At 41.8% G+C, this 26,259-nt stretch overlaps 1 protein-coding gene across 49 annotated transcripts in view; it reads right to left on the bottom strand.

The window, feature by feature from the left end:
• ANK2 (ankyrin 2) overlaps positions 1-26,259 on the bottom strand; it is a 561,730-nt gene that overhangs the window by 175,884 nt on the left and 359,587 nt on the right. For all 49 annotated transcript variants that reach the window (XM_039542463.1, XM_039542469.1, XM_039542508.1 and 46 more), the window contains 2 exons: positions 18,346-18,444; positions 15,774-15,872 (listed from right to left, as the gene is read on the bottom strand). In XM_039542463.1, the coding sequence (XP_039398397.1) occupies positions 15,774-15,872; positions 18,346-18,444 (198 nt within the window). The remainder of the gene's footprint in view (positions 1-15,773; positions 15,873-18,345; positions 18,445-26,259) is intronic.

A 26,259-nucleotide genomic window follows, 5' to 3' on the forward strand; every position in this document is an offset into this window, starting at 1 on the left:
GATATTCCTCTCCTTGAAAACATGTCATTTTTACTAGATTGAACCTTTTAGCAGAAATTCAGTTGATAGGGGTGGATACTGGGAAGAGAATGGATTAGTCATGCACAAAGAAGCAGGCCCTGGGTACTGGCTTTTTCCCTTTCCAACTCAGAGGCCCAAAGAAGTTGGGCGGAGGAGGATTTTCAGGCTGGACAGCATCCAGAATTAATATCGCTAAGTATTTGCCCTTTATCCTTGGTTTTAATTCAGATCTGCAGTGAAAGCATTTTAGAAACATCAATTTATTTTATGTTTAGGTAATGGCGGTTGGAGGCAACAAAGATAAGATTAAAATGTAAACATACACACTTTTATACTATTTGGTTCTGATTTATTTCACTACTGTTCAGCAAGTTCTTTGCTGACTATCTTAGTTTGCTTTAACTCATCCACTTGCATATTATCGTAAACTTATGCTAACATACTGTATTTTGATTTTAGATTTTTTATTCCTTTGATTTATAGACATGACCCCAGGATGAAGCACAGCATTTTGGTCTACGAAAAACCCTATTGGGTCCATATGTTTTATCCAGGTGCTTGAAATCTGTGCAATGTAAGAGCAGTGACAGCAAAATAATGAAGTGGAAGAAAAATAAACAACAAAAACTGCAATGTGCTATCTATCTCTAGGCCACATGACCACTGAAGAGATCTACAACCTACTAAATCTATGTATAAGATGTGCCTACTTTGAAATTAACATAATTCTGGACCTAACCAAAACCCACTGAAGTTAATGGAAGACTTTCCACAGACTTTCCACCCTTTTACAATACTTAAGTTATCAGAGGTGATATAAGGTACCAAAACAGGGTCAGATCATAAGGGACCTCAAGAGATCATCTAGTCCAACCCCCTGCTCAAAGCAGGACCAATCCCCAAATGGCCCCCTCAAGGATTGAACTCACAACCTTAGGTTTAGCAGGCCAATGGTCAAACCACTGAGCTATCCCTCCCCCAAATATAACTTAACTTTTTGCTTGCCATAGACCATTCAGCCAATTAATTTTGGCTATACTGAGGGACAGATGGCACTCATTTTTAATTATAACACCCCCCTCCAAATTGCAGATATATAACATGTATATTGAAAAACTGCAAATGTATAACATGCTTATTATATTTGGTGGTGGAAAAGGGAGACAGTCATAAATCACTCGTCCTCTTTGGGTCAGGGACTATGTCTTTGTGTGTGCTGAGAGTGACCAGTACAATGGAAACCTAATCCTGATTTGGATGGCTGGGTGCTGCAGTAATATAAATACTAAATAGTAATATACATGCTAAATAATAAATATTATAATAATAATTTGAGCCTGATAAACATTTTACATTACACTACAATACAGTGTTTATGAACAGTAAATATTATTGAAAAAGACAACTTGGGTAGCTACGTTCCTCTTGCAAACTAAATTAATGAACATATAACTGTACATTTACATCTGCAAACTAATATATATGTTCTCGTGTAGTAGAGAATTAAATCTGAAACTTTATTCAAGCATGGTCTGAGCAGGCTTTTATTTTACGATGGTCAGAGCATGTGCGTATTTTGCAGGCACAATACCAGGATATACGTCTCAGGTATTTCCATAGGATGTTTTAAACACGATTAAGAATTGGGGCAGATTAAGATGTAAGCACTCTAGGCCTATATCTAGGACCCCAGCTCTGGGAGTCATGTGATTACATAAGAATCTAAGCTTTCATTCAAACAAAAGGCAACAAAAGTTAATTACTAGTCCTTTTCACTGACATAGTAAGGTCTGCCTGAGTATGCAGGTGGCCTGAAATGATTGCTCTGAGTAGTGAATTGCATCATAAATCTGAATGGTGTGTTATTAGGACTGGCCAAAAAGACAAAAATTCCATTTGGTGAAAAATTTTAAGGTTTCATAATTTGTTTCTGTTTCAATGAGGAGTGAAACTTCGGCAATTTTGATCTTTAGAAAATTTTCACAATGAAAGAGAGAGACACATCGCAGAATAGCCAATAGCCCAATCATTAGGCATACACCTGGGATGGGGGAGACCTATGTTCAAGTCTCTGCTATGCCTTATTTGGAGCAGCAAATTGAACCTGGGTCTTCAGTGAGTCTGTCTCTCCTGCTGGAGCTGCTCCACTCTGTATAAATAGTTAAATATTCATTGGGTAAAAGAGAGAGACTGACTTTACAGCTTAGTGCCTAGGGCACTCATCAGAGATGAAAGATCCAAGTCCTGCCTGATATGGAGCAAGGACTTGAACCTGGGTCTTCCACATCCCTGATGAGTACCCCAACCACTGGTCTGTTTGCTATTCTAGTGTCTCTCTCTCACACACACAACCAGAAATTCCATTCTGAACCTGATAAACCTTCCTGACAAAAATGTAATCAAAACAAATATGTTTTTGTAAAGAGTTTTAGTTTCAATGAATTGAAATTTTCAGCACCAACTCTAGGTGTTGTATCTTAGACCAATGGTTCTCAACCCATGGCCTGCATGCAGCCCAATTAGCACACAGCTGCGGCCCAGCTTAGCTGTATGCTAAAGGCCAGCCTGCATGGTGAGGTCCGGGTTCCCGGCTGCCCGGCGCGGTGGGGTCCAAGCTGCCCCGCTGTCCAGCGTGGCAGGGTCAGGGTCTGGGCTGCTAGTACGCCCCAAGAGGTCAGGGGCTCCCGGCCAGCCCCACGAGGTCGGGGGTCTGGGTTCGGGTTACCACTGCCCCATCACCCGACCCCTGCAGCCCAGGTAACACATTGTGGGCCGCATGAGAAATAAGTTGAGAATCACTGTCTTAGACCCTCTGCTGCTACCCAGATGTTTCTGGGAAGTGGTGAGCCCTGCTACTCCTGGGTTGAAGAAAGGGGCCTCATATCATTCTCCTTGTCTCCAGGGGAAGGGACAGAAGCCTTTGCCACTGCCAGTCCAAGTGCAGTGCCAGGCCACAGGACATCTATAATATGGTGTCAAGGGCTCCAAACTGCCTTAATCTGTCCCTGTAAAAAATGAACCTTGTAACTAATAATATACAGGTAAAGGTGTAACTACAAACCAGCATCTTTTCACAGGCGTTTTTTCACAAAGCAGGCTAAATACTATGCTACTGTATATCTGAAGACTTGTTGAAAAATTCAGTTTTTAAAAAAATGTCACAGGACTCAATGAGGAAGCATCAGGGATGGTTACACGATGCTTCTCTATGGATTTCTATTGATCCTGTATGCAATAACTTGGCACTTGCCCATGGTTTATTTTAAACTGTAAATCCAGCCACAGCAGCAGTTTTAATCCTGCTGAGGCTGCAGCAGAGACCCCAGGGAGACACACTAAAACTGTCTGAGTGCCCCCTGTTATTCCTTAAGATCTTCATGTTCAGTTGAGATAGAACCAACCGATCCCACATTTCAGATCAGCATGGTAGTTATGCTGCTTTCTGTATATCTTAGCTATTTGCAGAATTGTATTAGGCTCACCGTCTCCTTGTGTAAATACTCTAACACTACTTGACAGTCACTATCTTACCACTGCTATGTACTGCTGTAGCCTGCAGCATCTGTACTTTCTCCATCATTTCCTATATTCATGGTATCGCTTACTCACAGGCATTCTAATGAACCCCTCCTCCTCACTTGCTGAGATCATACCTTTGTGATCAAGAATACTCATTGTTCTGTATAAACCAATAAGTGCTGCAAGGAAGACAAGGCAGCTGGAACCTGGACTAGATTGAAAAAAGGATGAATGAGGAAATCTCTCCTTTTGTCACTGTTAATGCATTGTCTTTGTTTAAATCTCTTAAAATAGAAACCTTCTGGTGGTAAATTGGGTTTATAATCAGTAGGTATAATAACTTGGATAAATGTACCCATCTTCTACACATGCCAGACAAGCAAATGAAACAGTAAGATGCTTGAACTTTTACCTACTGTAAAAGCATCCTCAGGTTTGTCAGTGAGACTTTCCCAGTTTCTCCTTTAGCTAGAAAAATAAACTGAAAGACAATGGGCCAGGTCCTCAGCTGGTGTCAACTGGCTTTGCTAAATTGAAATCAAAGGATCTATCTTGATTTACACTATTTGAGAAGTGGACCCGCTGAGTTTACTGATATTAAAGCACATTGTTCAACTTGTGCAATCAGAAAAGGGGGAGAAGGGTTAACACCTTGTGGAGTGACCAGGATTTGCCAACACGTGGTGCAAAATGGTTCATTCCAAAGACAAAATAATTGCTTCAAGAGTATGTTTATAAAGTCAGGGGGGAAGTAACCGCTCAAAGAGAAGATTCAGGAGTATCCTGAGAGAAGTGACTCACAGGCAGGAAAATCATCTAAACCATGTCTTCAATTTGATGACAGAATTTAATATGGGCCTCCAGCAAGACCCTTAAATTTATCTCTGGGATATCACCTTAGGCTGGACATTTTGTACTCTCATAAGGGTTCCCTTGTCCTTATAAAGATAAAGGATTCAGAGACCAGGGCAGCCATGCCTCCAATGCTTTTCATTGGAAGTATCACCATAAAGGTAGCAAACTTAGATGAGAATATGTCTAGAGTAATATCTGATGTGAGTTCAAAGGAGACTGGGGAGAGGCAGAGACTGGAGGCTTTTCAACAACAGGATCAGGCTCTGGCGAGAAACAATTTCCTTAATCCTCAATTTCAGGATCTAGATCACTCTAAATAATCTAGTGATTAGAGGGCAGGCTTCTGCCTTTAAATGGACCCCTGAGTGAACCATTGGCCACAACACAATATCATTCTGGGGTGCACTAACAGGAATGTCATATATCAGATATGGGAAGTAACTGTCCCGCTGTACTCAACACTTCATCTGGAGATTGTCCAGTGCTGGGAGCCACACTTTAGGAAAAATGGGGACTAATTGGAGAAAATCCAGGAGAGAGCAACAAAAATGATAAAAGGTTTAGAAAACCTGGCCTATGAGAAAAGTTTTAAAAAAACTGGCCATGTTTAAGTCTTGAGAAAAGAAGATGACTGAGGGGGGTCCTGATAATAGATATAGTAAGGGCTGTGGTCAATTGTTCTCTGTGTGCACTGAAGGTAGGGCAAGAAGTAATGGGCTTACTCTGCAGCAAGGGAGATTTAGGTTGGATATTAGGAAAAACTTTCTAACTATAAGGGTAGTTAAGCTCTGAAACAGGGTCCCATGGGAAGTTGTGGAATTCCCATCATCAGAGATTTTTAGGAACGGGTTAGAAAAACACCTGTCAGGGAAGGTCTAGGTTTACTTGGTCCTGCCTCAGTGAAGGGAGCCGGACTCAATAACTTCCTGAGGACCCTTTCAACCCTACATTTCTAAGAGTCTATGAATTTAAAGCATACTACTTGTCTGATTTTTCCTTTACGCTCTGCTAAAGAAATTTTAAAATTTGAGGTGATGCTTTTTTCTATCAGATGAAGGGCTCTGAAATATGACAATTCCTTTGTAGCTACTACACACTATTTCCACTCCTGGCTTTTTCTTACCTATTCATACCAGACAAGTCTAAACTCTTCATTTTGATTCTGTATAATGATGTTAAGTACCATTACTTAACATCATGAATCCGACGAAGTGGGTATTCACCCACGAAAGCTCATGCTCCAATACGTCTGTTAGTCTATAAGGTGCCACAGGACTCTTTGCTGCTTTTATAATGATGTTGAATTTCATCATTTTGAAACAAACTGTTTTCCCCTTTGAAGTATATGATGATCAAGATGAACTTCCCAGTCCAGGAGACTGACATCTGTGGTTCTTGCTCCAGGGGAGTTTTCTCCAGCAAATTTATCTATCAGGACTACTGCAGTAGGGATATTGTCACAGTTAGTGGACTACTCGCCCCTCACAGCAGACCCTGAATAAAATATGAGCACCCTGACAGAGGAGCTATGCCTGAAGACTTTTCACATAGATGTGAGCCCACAGGACTATTTTTCTGCAGGATACCAAGAGACCTAGAAGATATGAGGCCCAGGAAGGCAATGGTCACCTTCAAGAACTTCTTTTTTCCCTCCTAAGAAGAAAGCATTTTGCCAATATCAGATTGAGAGAGAACCAGTAGGTGCACTGTAGATTCTGCTGTAGTCAGAACTCTGGTCTTGATAGACCAATAGGACCAGATACTGGAATATTGCAATAGCAAGTTAATCATTCCACTGACCTGCCAGGCTCTTTGGTGGGGTCAGGTGCTACTTAATCCATAATGGCTGCTAATGTGGGTGATTGTCAAGCATACTTTGTATCACACTGGAGCCAGAAATCATCCACAAATGAAGAAAGGAGAGAGATGTTTCCCTTTACATATTTGTGACTTCATACAGCAGAACAGAGCTTGGGTGGTCCCCTGTCAAGCCTACAGGGCACTGTTTTATCAAGAAAAGAGTCCATTGTTAGATAGGTCTATCCGCTGTTTTGTTACTTGTAGAAGGAATGCCCATTAGTTCAAATTGGTATTATTACATAAGTGACAATCAGAAAATGTTATACATACAAGTAATACCTGCTGAAAATTTGTTCCTTGACGTTTAAAAGACTGGACACCTAAAATTCAAACCTCTCTAACTCAGCCCATGTGGGGAACAATACGTGCCAACAACTGTAGCCATTTTAGAATCAGCTGCACTTTTCCACATGACTAATGCACAACATTATCCCCAATAAAAGCCCTTTGCCCAGCAGTTCATATTTTTTAAAAAATGTTTCCATTACATAAACTTCAGATGTAGACATTTAAAGCCAGTTCCCCAGTGCACTGGCATCCAGGTCCTGCCTCTGAGGAGGCCTCTTGTATGGAGCAGGGTGTATATGGAGGAGGGTGAGGATTAACTCAGGACAGGGAGATGTGGATGTGTATCCGCTGTCTGACCCTCTGAGGTCACGTGACATGACATGACCTAAGAGAATGTAGTGGGAGGCTTACAATAGTTTACCGATTAGAAGCACAATTGACTCAGACAGCTGGCACTTTTCATGGGTTATGTGCTGTGCCAAAGACCAAGAAATGCTGCTAACACTTTCTCGTAGGTAGGGCCCTACCAATTTCACAGTTGTGAAAAATATGTCATGGTCCGTGAAATAAGCCCTTGCCTATGAAAACTGATCTTGCTGTACTGCTGGGAGTGCCCCAGCCAGGGAGGCTCCTAGCTGCACGTCCCAGCCAGTATGGGGAGGAACAGGACTTGTCCATCCCCTTCACAGCCTCTCTTGGGGAGAGATCAGACCCACCTGTAAGTACCTCACCCTGCTACAGGAAGGTCTGGGGCTGGGCAGGAGCCCTGGAGGTTCCTGTAGTTGGAGGCAGCTTGTGGAGGTGGGTCCAATCTCCCCCTGCTGCCAGAAGTGCCCAGCCAGGGGGCTCCTAGCTGTGAGTCCCTGCCTGGCTGTGGAGGAACAGGACTTGTCAATCCCCTGCACGGCCGCTCTGGGGGGTGGGGATCAGACCCACCTCCGGTTCGGGTTGGGACCCCCAAAGTAACAACACTGTGAAATTTCAGATGTAAACATATGAAAATGTGAAATTGACCAATTTTAAAATCCTCTGGCCATGAAATTGATCAAAATGGAAAGTGGTTTTGGTAGGGCCCTACTCATAGGTCTCAAAATCAGACGCTTGCAGATAGAAGGAGAGAGACAAACAATTACCCAAAGCACAAGAACAACTGAAGATGAGGAAGCAAAGTGAGGAAGTGCTCCAGCTGTGGGAGAAGCAAATTGGTGGGCAGTGTGGACCATTCTGTGAAATAGGTGGCCCATGATGTTTACATGGCTCTGAACCAAGAAGGATCCTGATTCAGCCATAACCCAGGGCACTTTTTCTGAATTTAGAAGAGAATTCAATTTGATAAACCTTGAACTAGAGATTGGCTTTGTAGCTCTTCAAACTGCCATTTATGTGCTGGCCAACGAAAAGTGCACTTGTCTACGTCTGCAATTATTGTATTGCTATGTACAAATTTCTGGTATAAACTCTTACATCCCCTACATTATGCAAACTCTCTTTTTAGTTCAGATGAATTCAGCTACGTATCTGATCTCAGCAGAGTTTCATTCTTTACTGGCACTGGATGCAAATTATTTGTGACAATAAAACAGGAAGATGCACCTTGTTATAACCAACCACTGCCTCCAACACCAGTCTGAGAATCAATGCAAAGTCAAAACATATTGTTAAGTTTTAGAATACAATCAAAAGGACATGAGCCAAGCCAATGGGAGTCTTTCCACTGGATTGAATAGACTGTGGATCAGAAGTCATTAATTTCCCTCCCTGTGCAGTTACCTCATGAACTGAGGGGAAGTTGGAAGGATGATTACTAAGTAATTTTGTGCTGTTAAGTGATGAACTATTGTCAATCTTTATGCTTACAAGGAAGAGCAGTAGGCAAGTATCACTGAGCTCACCAAGAGAAAGGAATGTGCATTACTAAAGATCACACCATCCCATAGCATATCAAGCAGAGAGTAGGCACATGTGACACATGTGAACGTCAGCAAGATGACTTCAAACTGACTGCGGGGGCAATATGATCACAAATCAAGATCATAGCCAGGAGGAAAAAAGTACATTTTTATGATTAAGAGCAAATGTATCATTCCCTTGCACACTATACTGACTGGATGGCACAAACTGGGCATAGTTTGGATTAGTAATTTTTGTATCTTAAATGATTGTATTTTAGAGACACTCATTTTTGTACATACAGGATAGTATCTATTACTCTTCAAGTAATATGCATGGGTCAGATTGTAAACATTCCATTAATAAATCACTTCACAATTAGGCTTTTTATCAGAATAGAGGAGTACTTCCCTAAAATTAACAGCAATGATTATTAACTTTAAAGTCGCAGATTTTAAAATTGGAAGTTCCTCATAAAAATTCATGGGGGGGGGGAAGGGTTTAGAATCACAGACTCAGCCTCAGAATCCCTGTCCCCTCTACCAGACGGGGGACAATAGATTGTGTTTGTGCCTTCCATGGTCACTATTTAAACAAAAATCCGCATTTTCCTGAGATACGCTCATTATTGCCTTATTCTAAGCTTAAGGAAATAACTACAGTATTTCAGATATCAATTTTGGCAAGTGTAAATTATTTTGATGGCACCCACTCTATAAACCAAAGGAAAAAAGTACAAAAGAGAGAGTTGAGAAGGTCCTTTCTCTTTCTTCATCAGTCTATATAGAAGCCAGTGGGAAATTTTTATTGCTAAGGCAATTTTTATGGTATAGGAGTGTGACTTTGACAGATATTGAAGTCTCTAAAGAGGAAGTTATGGAGCAACTTGAGTAACTCAATGGCATTAAATCACTACCACTGGATCGTATTCACCAGAGGTTTGAAAGAAATAAAGTGTGAAATAGCAGAGATGCTGAGAAGGATATGTAATACATCCTTAATAACAGCAACTGTTCCTGAAGACTAAGATGTTACTAATGTGGTGTCTATTTTTAAAAATGAAGTCCGGGGAAGTCTAAGAATGAGAGCCCCAGAATTTCAGCCACTACAGAGGCCTCATAACCTGGCTCTCTTTACTCACTGTATTCACCCCATTTATTTCTTGATTTGTCTTTTTCTGAATATGTCTATTAAAAACACTTTTCTAGTGACAATTGTTCCATTGTCCTTTTAGCCCCCTCCTTCTTCTGTCTGTATTTCCTATTGGGAAGTTTAGATACAAATCATTCGGCATACTCTTGGTACTATTCTCTCCAATCACCTGCTTTTCCATTCTCTAGATGAACTATCTTATTTTCCCCCCCACACAAAACTTACACTTTTAGCCGGAGAGATTTAGGTCTTTTATTAACTGTTTAGCTTCTTCTGTTTTATTTATGTGTAGGTGTGTTTCTGTGAACCTCACAGCAATGTTGAGGAAAAGTGCAGTATTAATATCCTCATTTTATTAACGGGGAACTGAAGCACAGGACAATTAAGTGATTTACCCAAGATCTCAGAGGAAGTCTATGACAAAGCTAAGAAGAGAACCCAAATCTTTTGAGTTCTAGTTCAGTGCTTAACCAAAAGACCATCTATCCTTTTTACTCACTTTCCAGGTGATACTTAAGTCTATTTTACACTAACTGCTTGAGGTATATACACACACATGCAATAAGGATTTGCTAGCAATGGGAAAGATCAATTACATCATCTCTTTCTTACTTCTTACTTTCCTACTGTGTAATTCTCAGCATTTTGTCTAGTCTGTTTGTAGATAATCAAGGAAATGATGTGCACACCTGAGACAGTGGTATAGGGTGATGCACTAAAATGGTTGAGTTCTTCCTGGAAGGGATCCCCCCAATAAATAGCGATGGGAAACTCTTTCACTAGATCCCTTACTTGTGGTTCTCCCCAGTCCTTTTCAACATCTCCATGAAGCCACTTGGTGAACTGGTCGGATGACATGGTTTCAAGTGCCTGCAACAAGCAGATGATAAGCAGCTGTACCTCTCCTTCACCACATCTGATCACCACCAAGATGGCCCTGTGCTTGGATGAGATATGCTCACGGATATGGAACAGGTGGCTGAAACCGAACGTGAGCAGGAAAGAGGTGATGCTAGAGGGCAGAGCTTGCTGCCATGGTGTATTCTCCTTTGGCTGAAGGTATACATCCAGAATTGGTCAATTTAGTTCATAGTTTAGGAATACTCTTGGATTGCTTGCTGATGTTGAGCTCTCACAAAGCAGCATCCATGAGTAATATTTTCTATCATCTCTGGTTGGCTAGGAGACACCATCTCATCTTGGCAGACAATGACCTGGCCTGAGTTATTCATGCTTTCATAGAACCACGGAAAAGTAAAACTGGAAGGGACCTCAAGATATCATTCATTCCATCTCCCCATACTCAGCAGCATTAAATATAACTTGGCCATCCTGTTCTTAAAAACCTTCAATGATGGGGATTCCACAGTCTCCCTTGGTAACTATCCCAATAGTTAACACAGTTTTCCCTAATATTTCACCTAAATTTCCCTTGCAGCAAAATAAGCCTATTACTTCTAGTTCTACCCTTGGTCACCATGAGTCAACAACTGATCATCCTCTTTATAACAATCTATAACATATTTAAAGACTTATCAGGTCCTCCTTCTCTTCTCTAGACTAAGCATGCCCAATACTTTCATCCTGTTCTCAAAGGTCATGTTGTCTCATGTGTCTAAAGCTCTAATTTTTGTTGCTCTCCTCTGGACCCCCTCCAGTGTGTCCCTACATTTTTTAAAGTGTGGTGCCCAAAACTGGACACACTACTCCCTCTCAGGCCTCACCAGTGCCAAGTACTGACTCTGGAAGGCACTCAGATACAACAGTGATCAGCGTAGTATAAGAACCTATAGAAAAGAGAAGAGGAAGGTATGGCCCTTAATCTTGTAATGCCATTAACTTTCTTTCTATGAAGATTTGATTGGTTCATGATAACTAGCCTCCAAATTAGTTCATGATTAAGGCTGTGTTTCTGTCACAGAGGTCACCGTGACCTTTGCAGCAGCTGGTGAGGCTGGCTGAGGGGCTTCCCGAACACTCGGGCAGTCCCTGGGTCAGCAGCAGTTTGGGTATGGGAGTGGGCTCAAGGCTGGGGCAGGGGGTTGGAGTGCAGGATGGCGCTTACCTGGAAGGTGGAGGGGCTCACCAAAAGCAGCCCGCATGATCCTGCAATTCCTAACCTAGGCGGAGGGTACAGGGGGCTCTGGGCATGGTCCCTGCTTGCAGGCACCACCCCTGCAGCTCCCATTGGCTGCGGTTCCTGGCCAATGGGAGTTGCAGAACCCGTGCTCAGCGCCCCCTGGCCTTCCCTCCTCCTAGGAGCTGCAGAGACACGCAAAGCCAGATAGGGAGCCTACCAGCCCTGCCAAACCCCCTTCCTCCCTCCCCCTCACCCCCACACCAGCAGGGGTACTGGGCCACCCTCCCTAGCACCCGTGGTGCACCCAGACCACCCGCCTCTGAGCACCGGGGGCACCGGTCCAAGTTTTAGTTACAGGTAAATAGTACAAGTCATGGACAAGTCATGAGCTGTGAATTTTTGTTTATTGCCTGTGATCTGTTCATGAATCTTACTTAAAAAAAACCTATGACTAAAACGTAGCCTTATTCATGATCACTAGCCCGTGAATTCCTCCTCTGCTTATTACCTTTTCCTCTTTCTTAGTTTTGTCTGGTCTAGGGTTGCATTATCTCTTTGGTGCTGCTCTCACTTTTACTCTAAGAGCTATCCTCCACAAAGTTGAAGACTGACTTCAGTGGTAAACGTCTTCTTGGATAGATTTTTCCAGCAGATATCTTGGTAAAACAGCCCGTCTCACCATTATTATGAATGTTGAAACTACTGTCATATACAGAAGGGTTTCAGTGGGCAAGAGATGAGAGTATGTCAGATTGCCTGTCATAATCCTCTAAGTCAATTCCATTTGGATCAGAATTCAAGGAGCAAATGCTTGTTGGCACTACTGGATACAGTATCTGGAAAATGCAATGGCTGTTCTAAGCTTACTGTGAAAATGTTTACCCAATTTGGCAGAAAACACATTTATTTTTTTCATATTAAAAAGTGTTCCTGTTATTAAAACAATTATATGTTCACGCTGATCTCTCTTAGCATTGCTGAAATCCTAATTTTAGAACCTACAGTTTATGAAAGTGTGTGATAATTATCCAATTAAGACTCTGTGAAAGCAACTAGTTCATTTCTTGAATTAGAGGAAATACATTATAGCATTCCTCAGCATTCAATTAAATGAAATTGAAGTATGGGGTGTAGCTGATAGTCAGTTGTCATGAGAGCTCCTTAGCAAAGAAGCTTTTGGGAAGAAAACAACAGAAACAAATACCTGATCTTTATGCGAGTGTTGTGAAGATAGGGACAGGGCTATTCATTTTATAAATACATTGGTCAGTCTATCGCATTCTGCTTGCATCACTGGTCATTGCATGCTTCCAATCTCCTGCATTAGACAGGATATTACACACAATGAAATGCCAGATCTCCAGGTCTGATCAAGCTGTGTTCAGTGCAGGACTTGGACAGTCAGGGGAAGATCCTGGAGCAAATCAAAGACTGGTTGGACCCTGGCATAATTTAGAGCTGCTCTAATTAACACTAGCTACGACAGACCCCTAAAATGTACATGGCCACACCCACTGACACCTCTGACTCTACCTATGCACCTCCCTGCCCACAAACATATCCTGTGCTGGAGCGAGGGGAAGCATGTGGCATAGAGGCAACTGTGCCAGCTTTATGCTTCCTGGGGTACTCACCTGGTAATCCCCAGCTGCTTTGTTAAGGCAACTCTCTGACATCTTTGTCCCCATCCCCCTCACCTTGTGCAGCACAAATGAATGGAGGTGAGGGCCATTATCTAGCCCATGTTCACTCAGAGCAAGGCAGAATTTAACATGGCTTTAATTTAACCCTCTGAAGTATGACTTATTTTTCTCATGGTCTTAGCTTGTAAAGCTACTGTACAAACATTACCAGTGGGCATCAAATGATCCAGCCATATTTTAAATCCAGCAGTAGGATTTAGCTTGATGACCTACTTCAGAGAATGCCACTGGCTCACTATACATTGCATAATGATCTGATGCATAAAGATGCCAGATTCTTTAACATACAATAGATCACTTTCCAACCCTCAATTATGCATGTTTATGCTCAATGGTCTTCGTTAAAGAGTAGCATTTACCAACACATACCAAACAATGCTGTCTGAGATATTCATTATTTACCTGTGTTTAGGATTCCAAACAATTGCAGTATCTGAAATACTGTGTTGTGATAACTTGGCAAATTGCTAAAAACAACGATAACCATTAAGTGTATCTGTTTGTGGGGGTGGAGGTTCTTAGCTCTGAAAACAAGCCATCTATATGGCTTGCACTCTGTTCTTTTCTACTGAGAACCTAACACATGTTGTTTACAAGTCTGAAACAGCAGTAATGAAACAGCTGTTGCCACTACAGCCTTGCACAAAGGTGGAGAGAAGTTTACCTTCAAGCATTTCACCATTGGTCAGTTTCTATAATGACATCATTATGCTCTTTCGTACATTTTGAAAGAGTAGCCAACCTTCATGCCATAGAGATTAATAGGTCTTTTTTTATAACAGTTAGATTGCATTCCAAAATAAGCTGCATTTCCCCAGATCAAATGTGCATGCCAAATCTTTGATTTAATGCCTACTATGTGAAGAATGAATACCGAGTCCTATCATAACGGAAACTAATCCATCTACAAACTTTTTTAACCAATAGTTAACAATGAAAAGCACTGCTTTTAGCCCTTGTGTCTGAAAAGTAAGTGTTGGAGTTGTGATGCTGGCAGACCAGATGACAACTCATGACAAGGCCCCTCGGCTTCAGAAAACACTGACAAATGCAAAGCTGGAAACCAGTCTGGCTCACCTGTGTGTTAGTATTGTTAATATATATATATTAGAGTTATAGGACTGTGTTCAGACTTTATGAAATGCTTTGAGTTGCTGCATATATTAATCTCATTTATAATATCTGTATCCCATGTTATAAGGTAATATTTAAGCATTTGCTATGAAACCCACAATCATGAGAAAAGCATTACCACGTGTGAAATACTAGTTTTCCACAAGAGATGTCATCTCCTGCCCAACAAAAGAAGGCCCAGATAAGCCACTGTGGAACACCAGAGGACAACAGTCTTTGCTGATTGCCCCCACCCATCCACCTATGAAGAGGAGATGTGCAGGTGGGCCCATCCCATCAGCTTGAACTCTGGGGAAAGGGAATAAAAATCCTGGACAAGAAGGAACTAGGTTTCTTTATGCTACCTGGACTCTGAGGGGTGAAAATTTCTAAGCATAAGCAAGGGATCCCTGGCTACTTAGTCTGCTTTAGCCCTAGAAGACATACAGAGCTTTCATATTATAGCAGCTTTTATTAACTTTTGGAATCTAAGACTGTAACCCATTTGTGTGTCTATGTTTACCTGCTTTAACCTTATACATAACTCATTTCTTTTTCTTAGTTAATAAATCTTTATTTAATTTATTATAGGATTGGCTAAATGCATTGTCTTTAGTGTAGGATCTAAGGTGCAATTTATCTGGGGTAAGTGACTGCTCCTTTGGGACTGGGACTAGCTTGAACACTGTTGTGATTTTTGGTGTAAGGGACCATCTATCACAAAGGCAAGCTAACGTGGGTGGCAAGATAGATTGGAGTACCCCAGGGGACTGTCTGAGAGTCCATGTTAAGGCTGTTATAGTGCTTGAGGGGTTCACATTTGATTCTTGGTTGGTGAATCTAAGTATAGAACCCACAACCAGTTTGGGGTTTGTGCCCTGCTTCTTCACAGTCTGCCCTGAGGTGGGTACTCTTGCTCGTGAGCCATTCCAGGCAGCTTGACAGGGTGAGAATTTAAGACAAACATATTATTTTAAAACATCTTAGCATAGTGGGATTATTTGAGGCTCCTGATTTGCTAGAACACACAGGAAAAATTCTCCTTGGTAATCTCAGTCAACAACAATCCTAGTTTATGCATCACATAACCAACACACGACTTCATTCTATGCAGTTGGGTACTTATACTCACAGTCACATAGTAAGGAATACCATCTATGACACAGGTCAAGGCTGGGTTGATTTGTCAGGATTAGGTGCAGGGGAAGCATGTATTGTGCATGCCTATTGCCTTAAGTTTGTTTTACAAAACTTCAAATTATACTTACAATAGAGGGAAAACATCACCATACCTGAGACTGTGCATTAATATTGGCTCCTTCCTTAACCAGAACTTTGACAACTTCAGCCTGTCCGGCCAAGGATGCAATGTGCAGGGCTGTATTCCCTTTCTGTTATGTAAAAGAAATGATCCCTTATTAACCATCATTATGACATTCAAAACACAATACTACTTCCATGCATTACTTCATAGGACACTGTTCTACCTTATAGTGTACACAGCATTGTGGACATTGCATGGGGCAGAGCTCGGATATGCCACCAAAGGGCATTCCAAAGGGATTTTGTCATGTTAACTCCCCAGGGTATATGCTTATAACCTTTGGGATGGAGTTCTGGAAAAGGGATTGGCTGGTGCATGGAACAAATTGCTGGTTTATTTCATGTTTGACAAAGAACTAGAGCAGATAGGTTCTTCCTTCAGCTCAGTGGATGTGCTCTCCAAAAGGGAAAGCAGAGATCTAGGAGCTTTCTAAATCATCCCACATGACCCAATAAAGTGAGATCTCCTTGTACATGGCTGAAAGAACAGTCTGAGTACTGAGTACTTTGCTGAAAGAACTAGGTTACCAGAGACAAAAACCACCTAAACATGAAAATAATGAGAAGAGAATTTACTCTGTTTTCTACTTGTTGGCATGTAGTAAAGTGTGCATAGGAAAGAACATGATTACTTGGACTGTAACAGGGATGGAAGATGGGTGGAGGCAGCAGGCAAAGTGGGGAGGAAGCATTTCATATTGTCCTCAAGGGACTCTCACTGGCATTAATGGCACTGGAGAGAGCCCTTCTCAGCTGAAGGCAGGGTTTCTGTTATGGGGGGGGAGTGCGCAAAGGAGGCTTCCTGGAGAACTCATTTCTCTCCAATGGAACATAAATGGCTAAAGCAGTAGAGCGTTGCTGGAGATTTGCATTTCATTCCCAGCCCCACTGTGAGCCAAGGTGTTCCTGGGGGAGGCAGTATCCCACATCTAACAGACATTTCGCTGAACAGTTATGTGCTAATGTACTCTTAAAAGAGTCCCATCTATGCTAGAAAAAGCATGGTTCAATTTAAGGCTCATGGTCAGAGGGGTGGGTTAAAAAAAGGTAAAATGAGGGAATCCTTAGGCCTCCATCAATGAGGTGACCAGAGGGGTGGGGAGAAGCAGTTTGGAGTGCGGGCCTAGACTTATTGTGATGAAGATTCTAGAAACATTACCCGATATGTCAGAACTCAACAGCCAAAATATATTGTAACATGGTTATTCACTTATCTCCATAATTTGCAGTGCCAGAGAATTCACTTTTTGCTGCAGAACAATGCTCCAGAATTTCAGCTTTTGTTTTTCTTAAATTAAATTTCTAGCCCTAATAGTTGCAAAGATAACCATGGAAATATGAACCGAGCATAATCAATGCCCACCTGAGTCTGCAAAGAGCCAGAAACAACAGCTCTGAGAGGAGGGATCTTCCCCATTATCTCACTCAGGGCCCCATCAACTCTGTTATTGTACAGTTGTGGAAATGGCCATTTTTCCAAGAATCCCCAGAATTCACCATTATTACTGCAGAATGGATTATGGTTCTGAAGTCAGGTGCTCAGCACTGTTTACCTTCTCTTTGTCCCGCTAGGACCTGCTTGCAGGGGAGTTACTGGGATTACAGTGTATGTTTCCCTCACTATTCTACAGAACCAGGTAGGACAGGGGTCAGGGAGCCAGGGCTAGAGTCCAGCTTGCAGAAAAGGAGCAGGTGTAATCAGATGTGCAAGCTGGTCAGCTACGATGCTTAGAGAATAGAGCAGCTCCTGAGAACTGAGAAAATGAACTGCTGAAGCTGACTACAATGTCCTCCATTCTGTGGCATGCACTGGGTAGGGAAAAGAGATTCTGTTCCAGACCACCTAGACAACAACGTATGCTGAAGGCCATACAGCTCGGCTATCTACAGAGCACAGCTGAAAACCCTTCCTTAGTCATTACTGAGAATAATCATTGATGAATTATACTATAGAAATTATTGCTGCAGAACATGGTTCCATTGTAATGCAGCGTTCAAAGGGACCTGTATATGTTACACATTTTCACTATTCTGAAATAGTCTACAATTGGTCAGTTATATCCTTTGTCTCTCTAATGAAAAATGCCACTAGAAAGGGTAAATTTTTTCATAATAGTGAAACTTTAAGGGCTCCCACTATGCACATACTTCTCAGTCCCCATCTTCATTTACAACCTAGGAGCCTCAGCTGATTCATAGATTCACAGATTTTAATGCCAGAAGAGACCATTGTGATCACCTAGCCTGACCTCCTGTATAACACAGGCCACATAATTTCAACCCCATAATTTCTGTATCAAACTTATAAATTGAAGTCAATGAAGGTAAACTGATTTGCACCCGTGGAAGATCTTGTCCTGGTGGTTTAGGTTTATACTTTACCAAAGAGGTATTTATCTTAATATTGTATTCTTCTATTGCAGTTTTTTGCAAATTTCCTGAGTATTTGCACTGCCCATTGGATAACAAGGGGAAATATCTACTTCTAGTTCTTTCATCTCTTTGCTCTGTAAATAAACTATATAAACATGCACATATTACCTTAGTAGCTGAATCCACTGCTGACCCTCTTTCCAGTAACTCCTGTACCAGTCCCACATGCCCTTCTTTGGCAGCCAGGTGTAGGGCATTGAGTCCATTCTGTAAGTAAAAGGGCCATACCAGTCATAAATACCTCATTTGTGAAGATACACATGCACACTTTCTCCAAGTAAAAGATGAAGATTAATGTCCAGAATATTGATTCACCTTTTAGTTATTTGTCTGCATAAACCCAATATTTCTTACTACACTAGTTGAGCTCAAGTACTCTGTGACAAAGCTCCTCCAGTAACAACACTTCTCTCATGGCAACAAGGATATAATTACAAACCACATTTTGCAGCAGGCAAATCTCCTCCTCTTTGCTACCTTTTTATTCACTAACAGGACTATGTTGGATACTTCTATGGCCCTTATTACCATATTATCTGAGTCAGCTCATTCTTTAATGCTCTGGTGTGGCTGTGGCAAGTCCATCCCTCCCCATTGCCAATGAGCAGAGCTGGGGCTGGTGCCTGCAAGGGAGGGAGCAAGCAAGATGGTGGGAGGAGAGCAGAGGGGAGGGGCTGAGGAGGAGGGAGCGAGCCAAAGACAACCACAGCCAGCTGTGACCCACGTCGCCACACAGCAACCTGCGTTCATACACACACACACCGCTCTCTTCCCCCAAACATCCTTCCTCCCACAGCTCCCCACTCAATCTGCCCCTGCCATAGCCCTCCAACCTGTCCCTTCCACAGCGCCCGTCCAACCCTCCCAACTCCTGGTTAAACCCCTCCAACTCCCTGCAACCCTGTCCCCAAATAAACACACCATAGCCCCCACCCCATAAGTAAAACCAAACCCCACAAAACCTCCTCCTGCCACAGCCCCCCACTCATCTCCCCACCATCCCATCCCCCATCTCCCCAAATAAACCCACCCCATGACTCAAGCCCCAAATAAATGCCCTCCATAAAACAGCCTCACAAACCCCACATCTCACCCCCAAACCTTAAATTGCAAACCTATTTTTCACAGTCCTGTGATGATCTTCACAGTACATCAGCCAAGTGACAGATATAAATACTGCCACTTTCCTCTGTCACGCTGCTGTTTTGCCATATTGCAAGCATCATAAATGACACTCAGTCTGCAGCCAGTTGAGAGTTATATAATATTCATCACACGTCTTGTTTCTAAGCAGGTTGGAGGTGCTAAAGGCTTGGAACGAATGAACAAACAGCTTTCTGGTCTTTATTCGATCATCACAAACAGCTCAAGTCTGCAATTCTCGGTGGAATCTGATGGCACTCAGCTCCTGAGAGGAGACACTTAATAGCACTAGGCCTAGTGGCTATAAAGGAGAAAGAGCTAGATTCATTTCTGAAGTAACACCACTAGATGCTGTGTTCAGGTGAGTACGGTGAGCAGATTTTGAGATTATATTCAGTGGAGTTACAGCAGGAATGAATCTGGCCCATTGTACTGATTTTAAGCTTTGGAAATTTACCCAGTACATTTGTGATGCTTGCTGGTTTTGTACGAGTCTCATTAATTCTTTTAGCACACTGAAATATACTGTCCTGCACTGAAAATCAGAAGGAGCTACACTAAATTGATCTGCAGACTTGACAGATGTGTTTACTTAACTCACATTCAGCAGCAGGTATCATGCCTGCTTATTAAACTGTGACGAGCTTTTGTCACAAAGTTGATTATATTCTTTCTAACACTACTGAGTATCATGTGACCATATTATTTCCTACAGTGATGTAAAGTTTTGAAAATCATATTCTGTAAGCAGGCAGGTATAGTGTTCTTCTAATTATTTTAGGTCAGATAATTATACTTGGGTATGATCCCACAGACTCAGAATCAATAGGACTCTATATGCAGGAATGGAAAGTGAGATTTTGTCCATTACAGTTGTATACAACTGTTTATCACAATGAAAGATCGTAGTATGTGGACAATGGCTAACACACTAGAATCCTCACATAGTGAAAAAAGAGTGAAGTAGTAGGGTAGGACAAAGGGAATGTGATGCGAGTGCTTGTGACATACATCCACACGTGCCCTGGACTGCAAATAGCAAGGAACAAGTTATCCTATATTTTAATATTCTGCAGAGTAGAAGGACAGCAGCTTCACTACACAAAAAGCTACTCCATTCTACATTAAAATATTTTAATGTGCATCTTATGATACATGCTTAACGAGATCATATGAGGTACTTCAGCCCCAGTACAATGAAAAGCTTATTATGTGAAATCTCATTGAAATGTATAGGATTTTGCAGAATATTCATTTAAAATGTTTGCAATATAAAATGCTTTACTATGGGGCAGTGAAAAGATTCCAGAAAGACTATGTAGTATCTGCTGTACAAATCTGAAAGCTCAAGTGTTTCTTTTTTTTTTTTTTTAAACTGAAATATCAGATGAAAGCACTGCATCCTTTGTAGCAGGACCTGTACAACTGTACACTTTTAAACTGAGCTTTGTTCCTCCCCATCCAGAGTCAATGTTGTAATTATTCTCCTGCCCGCAGGACTTATTCCTGCTATTTCTTATGATGGAAGGTCTGTAAATCAAAGTGGCTCCCCTGCTCCTGTCAGCTGAATTCCAGCATGCTGGAGCAACAATGTTTTTTGAAACTGCCAAAAAAAAAAAAAGTGGATGGGATTTTGTTTAAACTAGTCATATGCTAAACAACATTTGAAAGCAGAAGGAGTTCTGTCTTAATCCTGAAAGTAAGCACACAGCATAATTACCTCTTTCCTGGGGTTTGGCTTCATTGCTAACTCTCACAATAATTAAGGAACATAACCCTAAGCCTTCTACTCAAGGTTGGCTGTACAAGGGTTTCCCTGCAGAGACCCCCTCTCTCCTAAATTCTAGTTCCCTCTATCTATAAGAAAGACATTTCAACCCCTTATCTCCTGCTGAGTTTGCAAGAGTACTATTCAGCAGTGATTACTTACATAATTTCCCTACATCCACAAAGGAGCCCATGCATTTCCATGAAAGGCCTAGAAATTGCCAATCTGTTCCAACACTTAGCCAAGTTGTCACGGAGTGTGGGGGAGTCACGGCCCTGCACCCCCCTCCTTCCTGCAATTCACCGTGACTCTCAGCCAGCCAGTTAAACAGAAGGTTTATTAAACGACAGGAACACAGTCCCAAGCAGGGCTTGTAGGTACAACCAGGACCCCTCAGCCAGGTCCCTCTGGGGGGCAAGGATCTTAGACCCCAGACTTGGGGTTCCCTGCCTCTTCCCAGCCAGCCCAAAACTGAAAGCAAAATCCCCTCCAGCAGGCTCTCTCCCCCTCCTTCTCTCCCCCTCTCCCTTTGTCCAGTTTCCCGGGCAAAGGTGTTGCCTCACCCCACCCCCCTTCCTGCCTCAGTTTACAGGTTCAGGTACCGTCCCTCACCTAAAGTCATCCCCTGCTCTCCCTTCCCCCCATGCAGACAGTCCCAGTAAAACTAAATGACATTCCCAGGTCAATCCACCCCACTCTCTACTGCGTCACATCAGTGCTGGTTTTTTTTTAATAAGATTGGCTCTGAAGTCTCAACTTTTGGCTAGAAATGGTCCCCACCAAAGTCAATGGGAGTAGAATTGGTCCCTTGTATAATATGCTTTACCCTTCAAATTAAAGGATTGTTGATGCAAGCTTTCTTCATAGCTGGTCTTAGTCTTCATCTGAACTAGTACTTGATGCAGTGATGGTCTAGTGCCAGCACAACTCCAACGGCATTAGCAAACTAGAAGCACTGGTGTAGATGAGGGGCAGGTAGTTTAACTACTACTGTATCATGATCAGTGGAACTGGAGTCAGAGGGTTCATGTTCCCTGGAGGGATTGTAATGGACAAGACGTGGGAATGGATGGTTAGGTTGGAAGCAACTTAGCCACGGGGGCAGAGCAGTGCACAGGATTTAATAAAGTTCCCTGTTCAACTTAACCTGCATTCAGCATCATTCTTTACTAATAAAACAATTATGTCTCAGAGCAACTGTGAAGGGTTGCTTGGTAAGTCTAGAAGGTCCTGCTCTTCTTCTGATGAAGATGGTTTACTGACAGGTGTAACCAAAATCAAAACATACATTCTGTGAAACAAAAAGTTTGAATGAAGTCTAGAAAACATCCTTACATTTGGGCATATTTGCCATGTAATTTAGGCAAATGTCTGCTAAGGAATAACAACTTTTTTGTGCTCATTTCAGACTGAAAGTACACATTTCGCTTTAGGTCTTTCATGATATTAGAAAACAGAAATGTAGCTCAATAGACTTACCCCTTTCACTTCCTGACATGCTACAAAATGAACACTTGCACCTCCCATTAATTTTAGTGGAAGCAGTGGGTGTTCAGCACTTTGTCGTGATGCTCAGGCTCTTTCAGGCCCCTATTACTGCCTAATGCTGCCTCAGGACACTCAGTGCTTGTCTGCATGGAGACAGTGTGTGGCCAGCCAAGGTGTGATTCTACAGCACACTTACTTGCTAAGCACTACGTTGTTGTGCGGACCTGCTACTGTGCACTAAAAGTTCTGTAATGCACTTTGGCATACTCCTGTCTCAAACAGCAACTATGAAATCGTTAGTGTGTGGTAACAGGATCCATGTAGCCAGCTAGTGCGCCATACACTAAGTCTCTTGGTAGACAAACTCTCAAAGTCAGAATCAGTCAAAGGCTGAAAGGATTTGTGGAAAAAGCCTCAGTGAAGTCAAAGAAAGAGACACGGTGGGGGAGGTAGTATCTTTTACTGGTGAAAGGGAGAGAAGTTGGACCAATAAAAAAAATTACCTCACTCACCTTGTCTCTCTAATACCATCCCAGGACCAACACAGCTATAAAAACACTGCAAACAACAATGAAACTAAAATCTATTTCCAAAACCAAAACATTTTGATCATTTAAGATGTTCTCATTTAACTTTAAATGTAATGCAGTTCATTCTGGCTGCCTTTGCTGGGTATGATATTAACAGGGTTTAAGTACTACTGTAGTTCTGTTGGTTCCAATAGAAGAGGGCAGGACGAATCACCTGGTGAACTCAGTCCATATAAAAATTACTTTATATTTTCCAAACAGAAGGAAACTTAGTAAGATTTTCAGCAGAGGCAGAAATGTTTAGTTGTCAGAGCACAGAGCTGGGAGTTCTTTTTTTTCCCGCCCATCTCTAACCATTGATATTCTGTGACCTATGACAAGTCTCTTAATTTTTCTGTACCTCAGTTACCCCCATCTGTAAAATATAGAGAATAATATGTCATAAGGTGTTTGGGAATCTTGCTTATTTAATTTATAAAGTACTTTGAGATCCTCAGAATAAAATTGTTAAAGAAAGTCACAGTATTATTATTTATGTGCACAAAAGATACTGATAATCGTTGTTTGGCTTGGTCACTTATGAACCAGAGGGATTTTGGCTGGATGGATCTTGGTTCCACCCCAGACAAACTCTCCTTTTGTGAAAAAAAAGTGTGAAAATTAAAAGTCAATGTCTCGCTCTGTTGCAATTCAAGCTTAAGCCTGGGATGGCAAAAGAGAATGGAAGACGTATGCCTAATTCAACACTATATGTTACTCCTGTTTATTTCACTGCAATTCTATTGCAATCTATGGAGTTATGGCGATATAAAACTAGAATGACAAAGTGAAGAATCGGGCACAATTTGTCACTGACTTCCATCCCGTTCAACCCTGCCGTAGTTAGTTAGGTCTAATGGGGTGTAAGTCAGTGGATAATTTGACCCAGGCACTGAAACTTGAAGCCATGTGCATATGAGATTGTGTACTATCAGGGCAATTCTGAAGAAGTTGTAAACACAGTGGAAAAGAAGAGCCTGTTGTGGCTCATCCTGCATGCGGATGCTGCACTCCATTCAATACTGTGGCTGAGTGAAGAGTGTCACTGCATCTTATCACCTATGGCTAACTAGCCACAGCATAATTCTTATTAAAGTTAATGAGTTTTATCTCTAACCATGATAGACAGAAACATCAGCTTGCTCACAAATACGTAGCAGTTATCGTAGATAGATAGAATAGATAGAGATAGAGTAGAAACAGAAAGTAAGTGAGAATACTCTAGTGAGGTGGGTCACCTCTTTTATAGGGCAGAAGTGCCGGAAATTCCTATGCCCAAATTTCATTTCTCACCCACAAAATGTAAGGACATGCTTACCCCATAGGCTAGTATGTTTGTGGGTATTGATGACATGGACATACGCACATAAGTTCCCTTGTGGTGTACCTGTTAAGTCTGTGGGTACAACACTGAAAACCCCCCTATGCCATTCTCCGTTGTCTATTGGTCTAGATAAAAGGTCATCGACATTGGCGTGGGTGCTTACCTATTTAGGTAACAAGGTATAGGTCAACTTTACTTTCTGAGTAAAAGGTCTTAATATAGATATGCTAACTTTGCCCTAGCTTAACATACAGGATATGGCCCGTAGGGTTCCTGCATTACAGCCAAACTTACTTTAATATAAATTTATAAACCTAATAGAATAAACCAAATAGTTAAACTATAAGAAAAGATATGTATATATATGCAAGCAAGCAGGTTAGTCCTATAGGCTACAAAAGGCTCAGAAAACTTCCATAATTCTGAGTTGAAGTTAATATAACCAACTTGATCTGACCATGATGGTGAGTCAAAAGAAGAATTTCTGTTCTCTGTCCAGCATCCTAGCACAAAATGACGTCACAACCAATTCTACTCCCCCATTGACTTTGGTGGGGACCATTTCCAGCCAAAAGTTCAGAGCCAATCTTATTTAAATAAATAAATAAATAACAGCACTGATGTGACTCAGTAGGGAGTGGGGTGGATTGACCTGGGAATGTCATTTAGTTTTACTGGGTCTGTCTGCATGGGGGGATGGGACAGCAGGGGATGACTTTAGGTGAGGGACGGTACCTGAACCTGTAACCTGAGCCAGGAAGGGGGGTGGGGTGAGGCAACACCTTTGCCCAGGAAACTGGACAAAGGGAGAGGGGGAGAGAAGGAGGGGGAGAAATATAAGGGGACACCACCTCCTCCATTAATGGCATTTCCAAATTTGCTTTTAACCAAACAGCAGTTAAGAATGCTCCAAAATCAAAACTATTTATTCTTTATTTTATTTTGTTTAGCTGAGAAAACTGAAAAAGTTTAGCATTGGGTAGATCCAAAATGAACTTATTTTACTTTTTGGGGTGGCCAGTGAACTGAAAAATGTATTAAATTATTTTCACTGTTCCATATATAACTTCACTCTATCACAACAGTGATGATCAGTAGTATATAGTGTCGTTAGTAATGTGACTGCATCCATAGACTAACACAGGGGTCAGCAACCTTTCAGAAGTGGTGTGCCAAGTCTTCATTTAGTCACTCTAATTTAAGGTTTCACGTGCCAATAAAACATTTTAACGTTTTTAGAAGATCTCTTTCTATAAGTCTATAATATATAACTAAACTATTGTTGTATGTAAAGTACTTCAGTATCAGAGGGGTAGCCGTGTTAGACTGGTTCTGTAAAAGCAGCAAAGAATCCTGTGGCACCTTATAGACTAACAGACGTTTTGCAGCATGAGCTTTCGTGGGTGAATACCCACTTCTTCGGCTTGCATCCGAAGAAGTGGGTAGTCACCCACGAAAGCTCATGCTGCAAAACGTCTGTTAGTCTATAAGGTGCCACAGGATTCTTTGCTGCTTTTAAAGTACATAAGGTTTTTAAAATGTTTAAGAAGCTTCATTTAAAATTAAATTAAAATGCAGAGCCCCCCGGACTGGTGGCCAGGACCTGTGGTGTGTGAGTGCCACTGAAAATCAGCTCACGTGCCACCTTCGGCACACGTGCCATAGGTTGCCTACTCCTGGACTCACACATCACCATTCATCCCTCATGCATTGCCATTCACCCCGGCAAT

The sequence above is a fragment of the Mauremys reevesii genome, linkage group 5 (genome assembly GCF_016161935.1).
Source record: "Mauremys reevesii isolate NIE-2019 linkage group 5, ASM1616193v1, whole genome shotgun sequence".
Lineage (NCBI taxonomy): Eukaryota > Metazoa > Chordata > Testudines > Geoemydidae > Mauremys > Mauremys reevesii.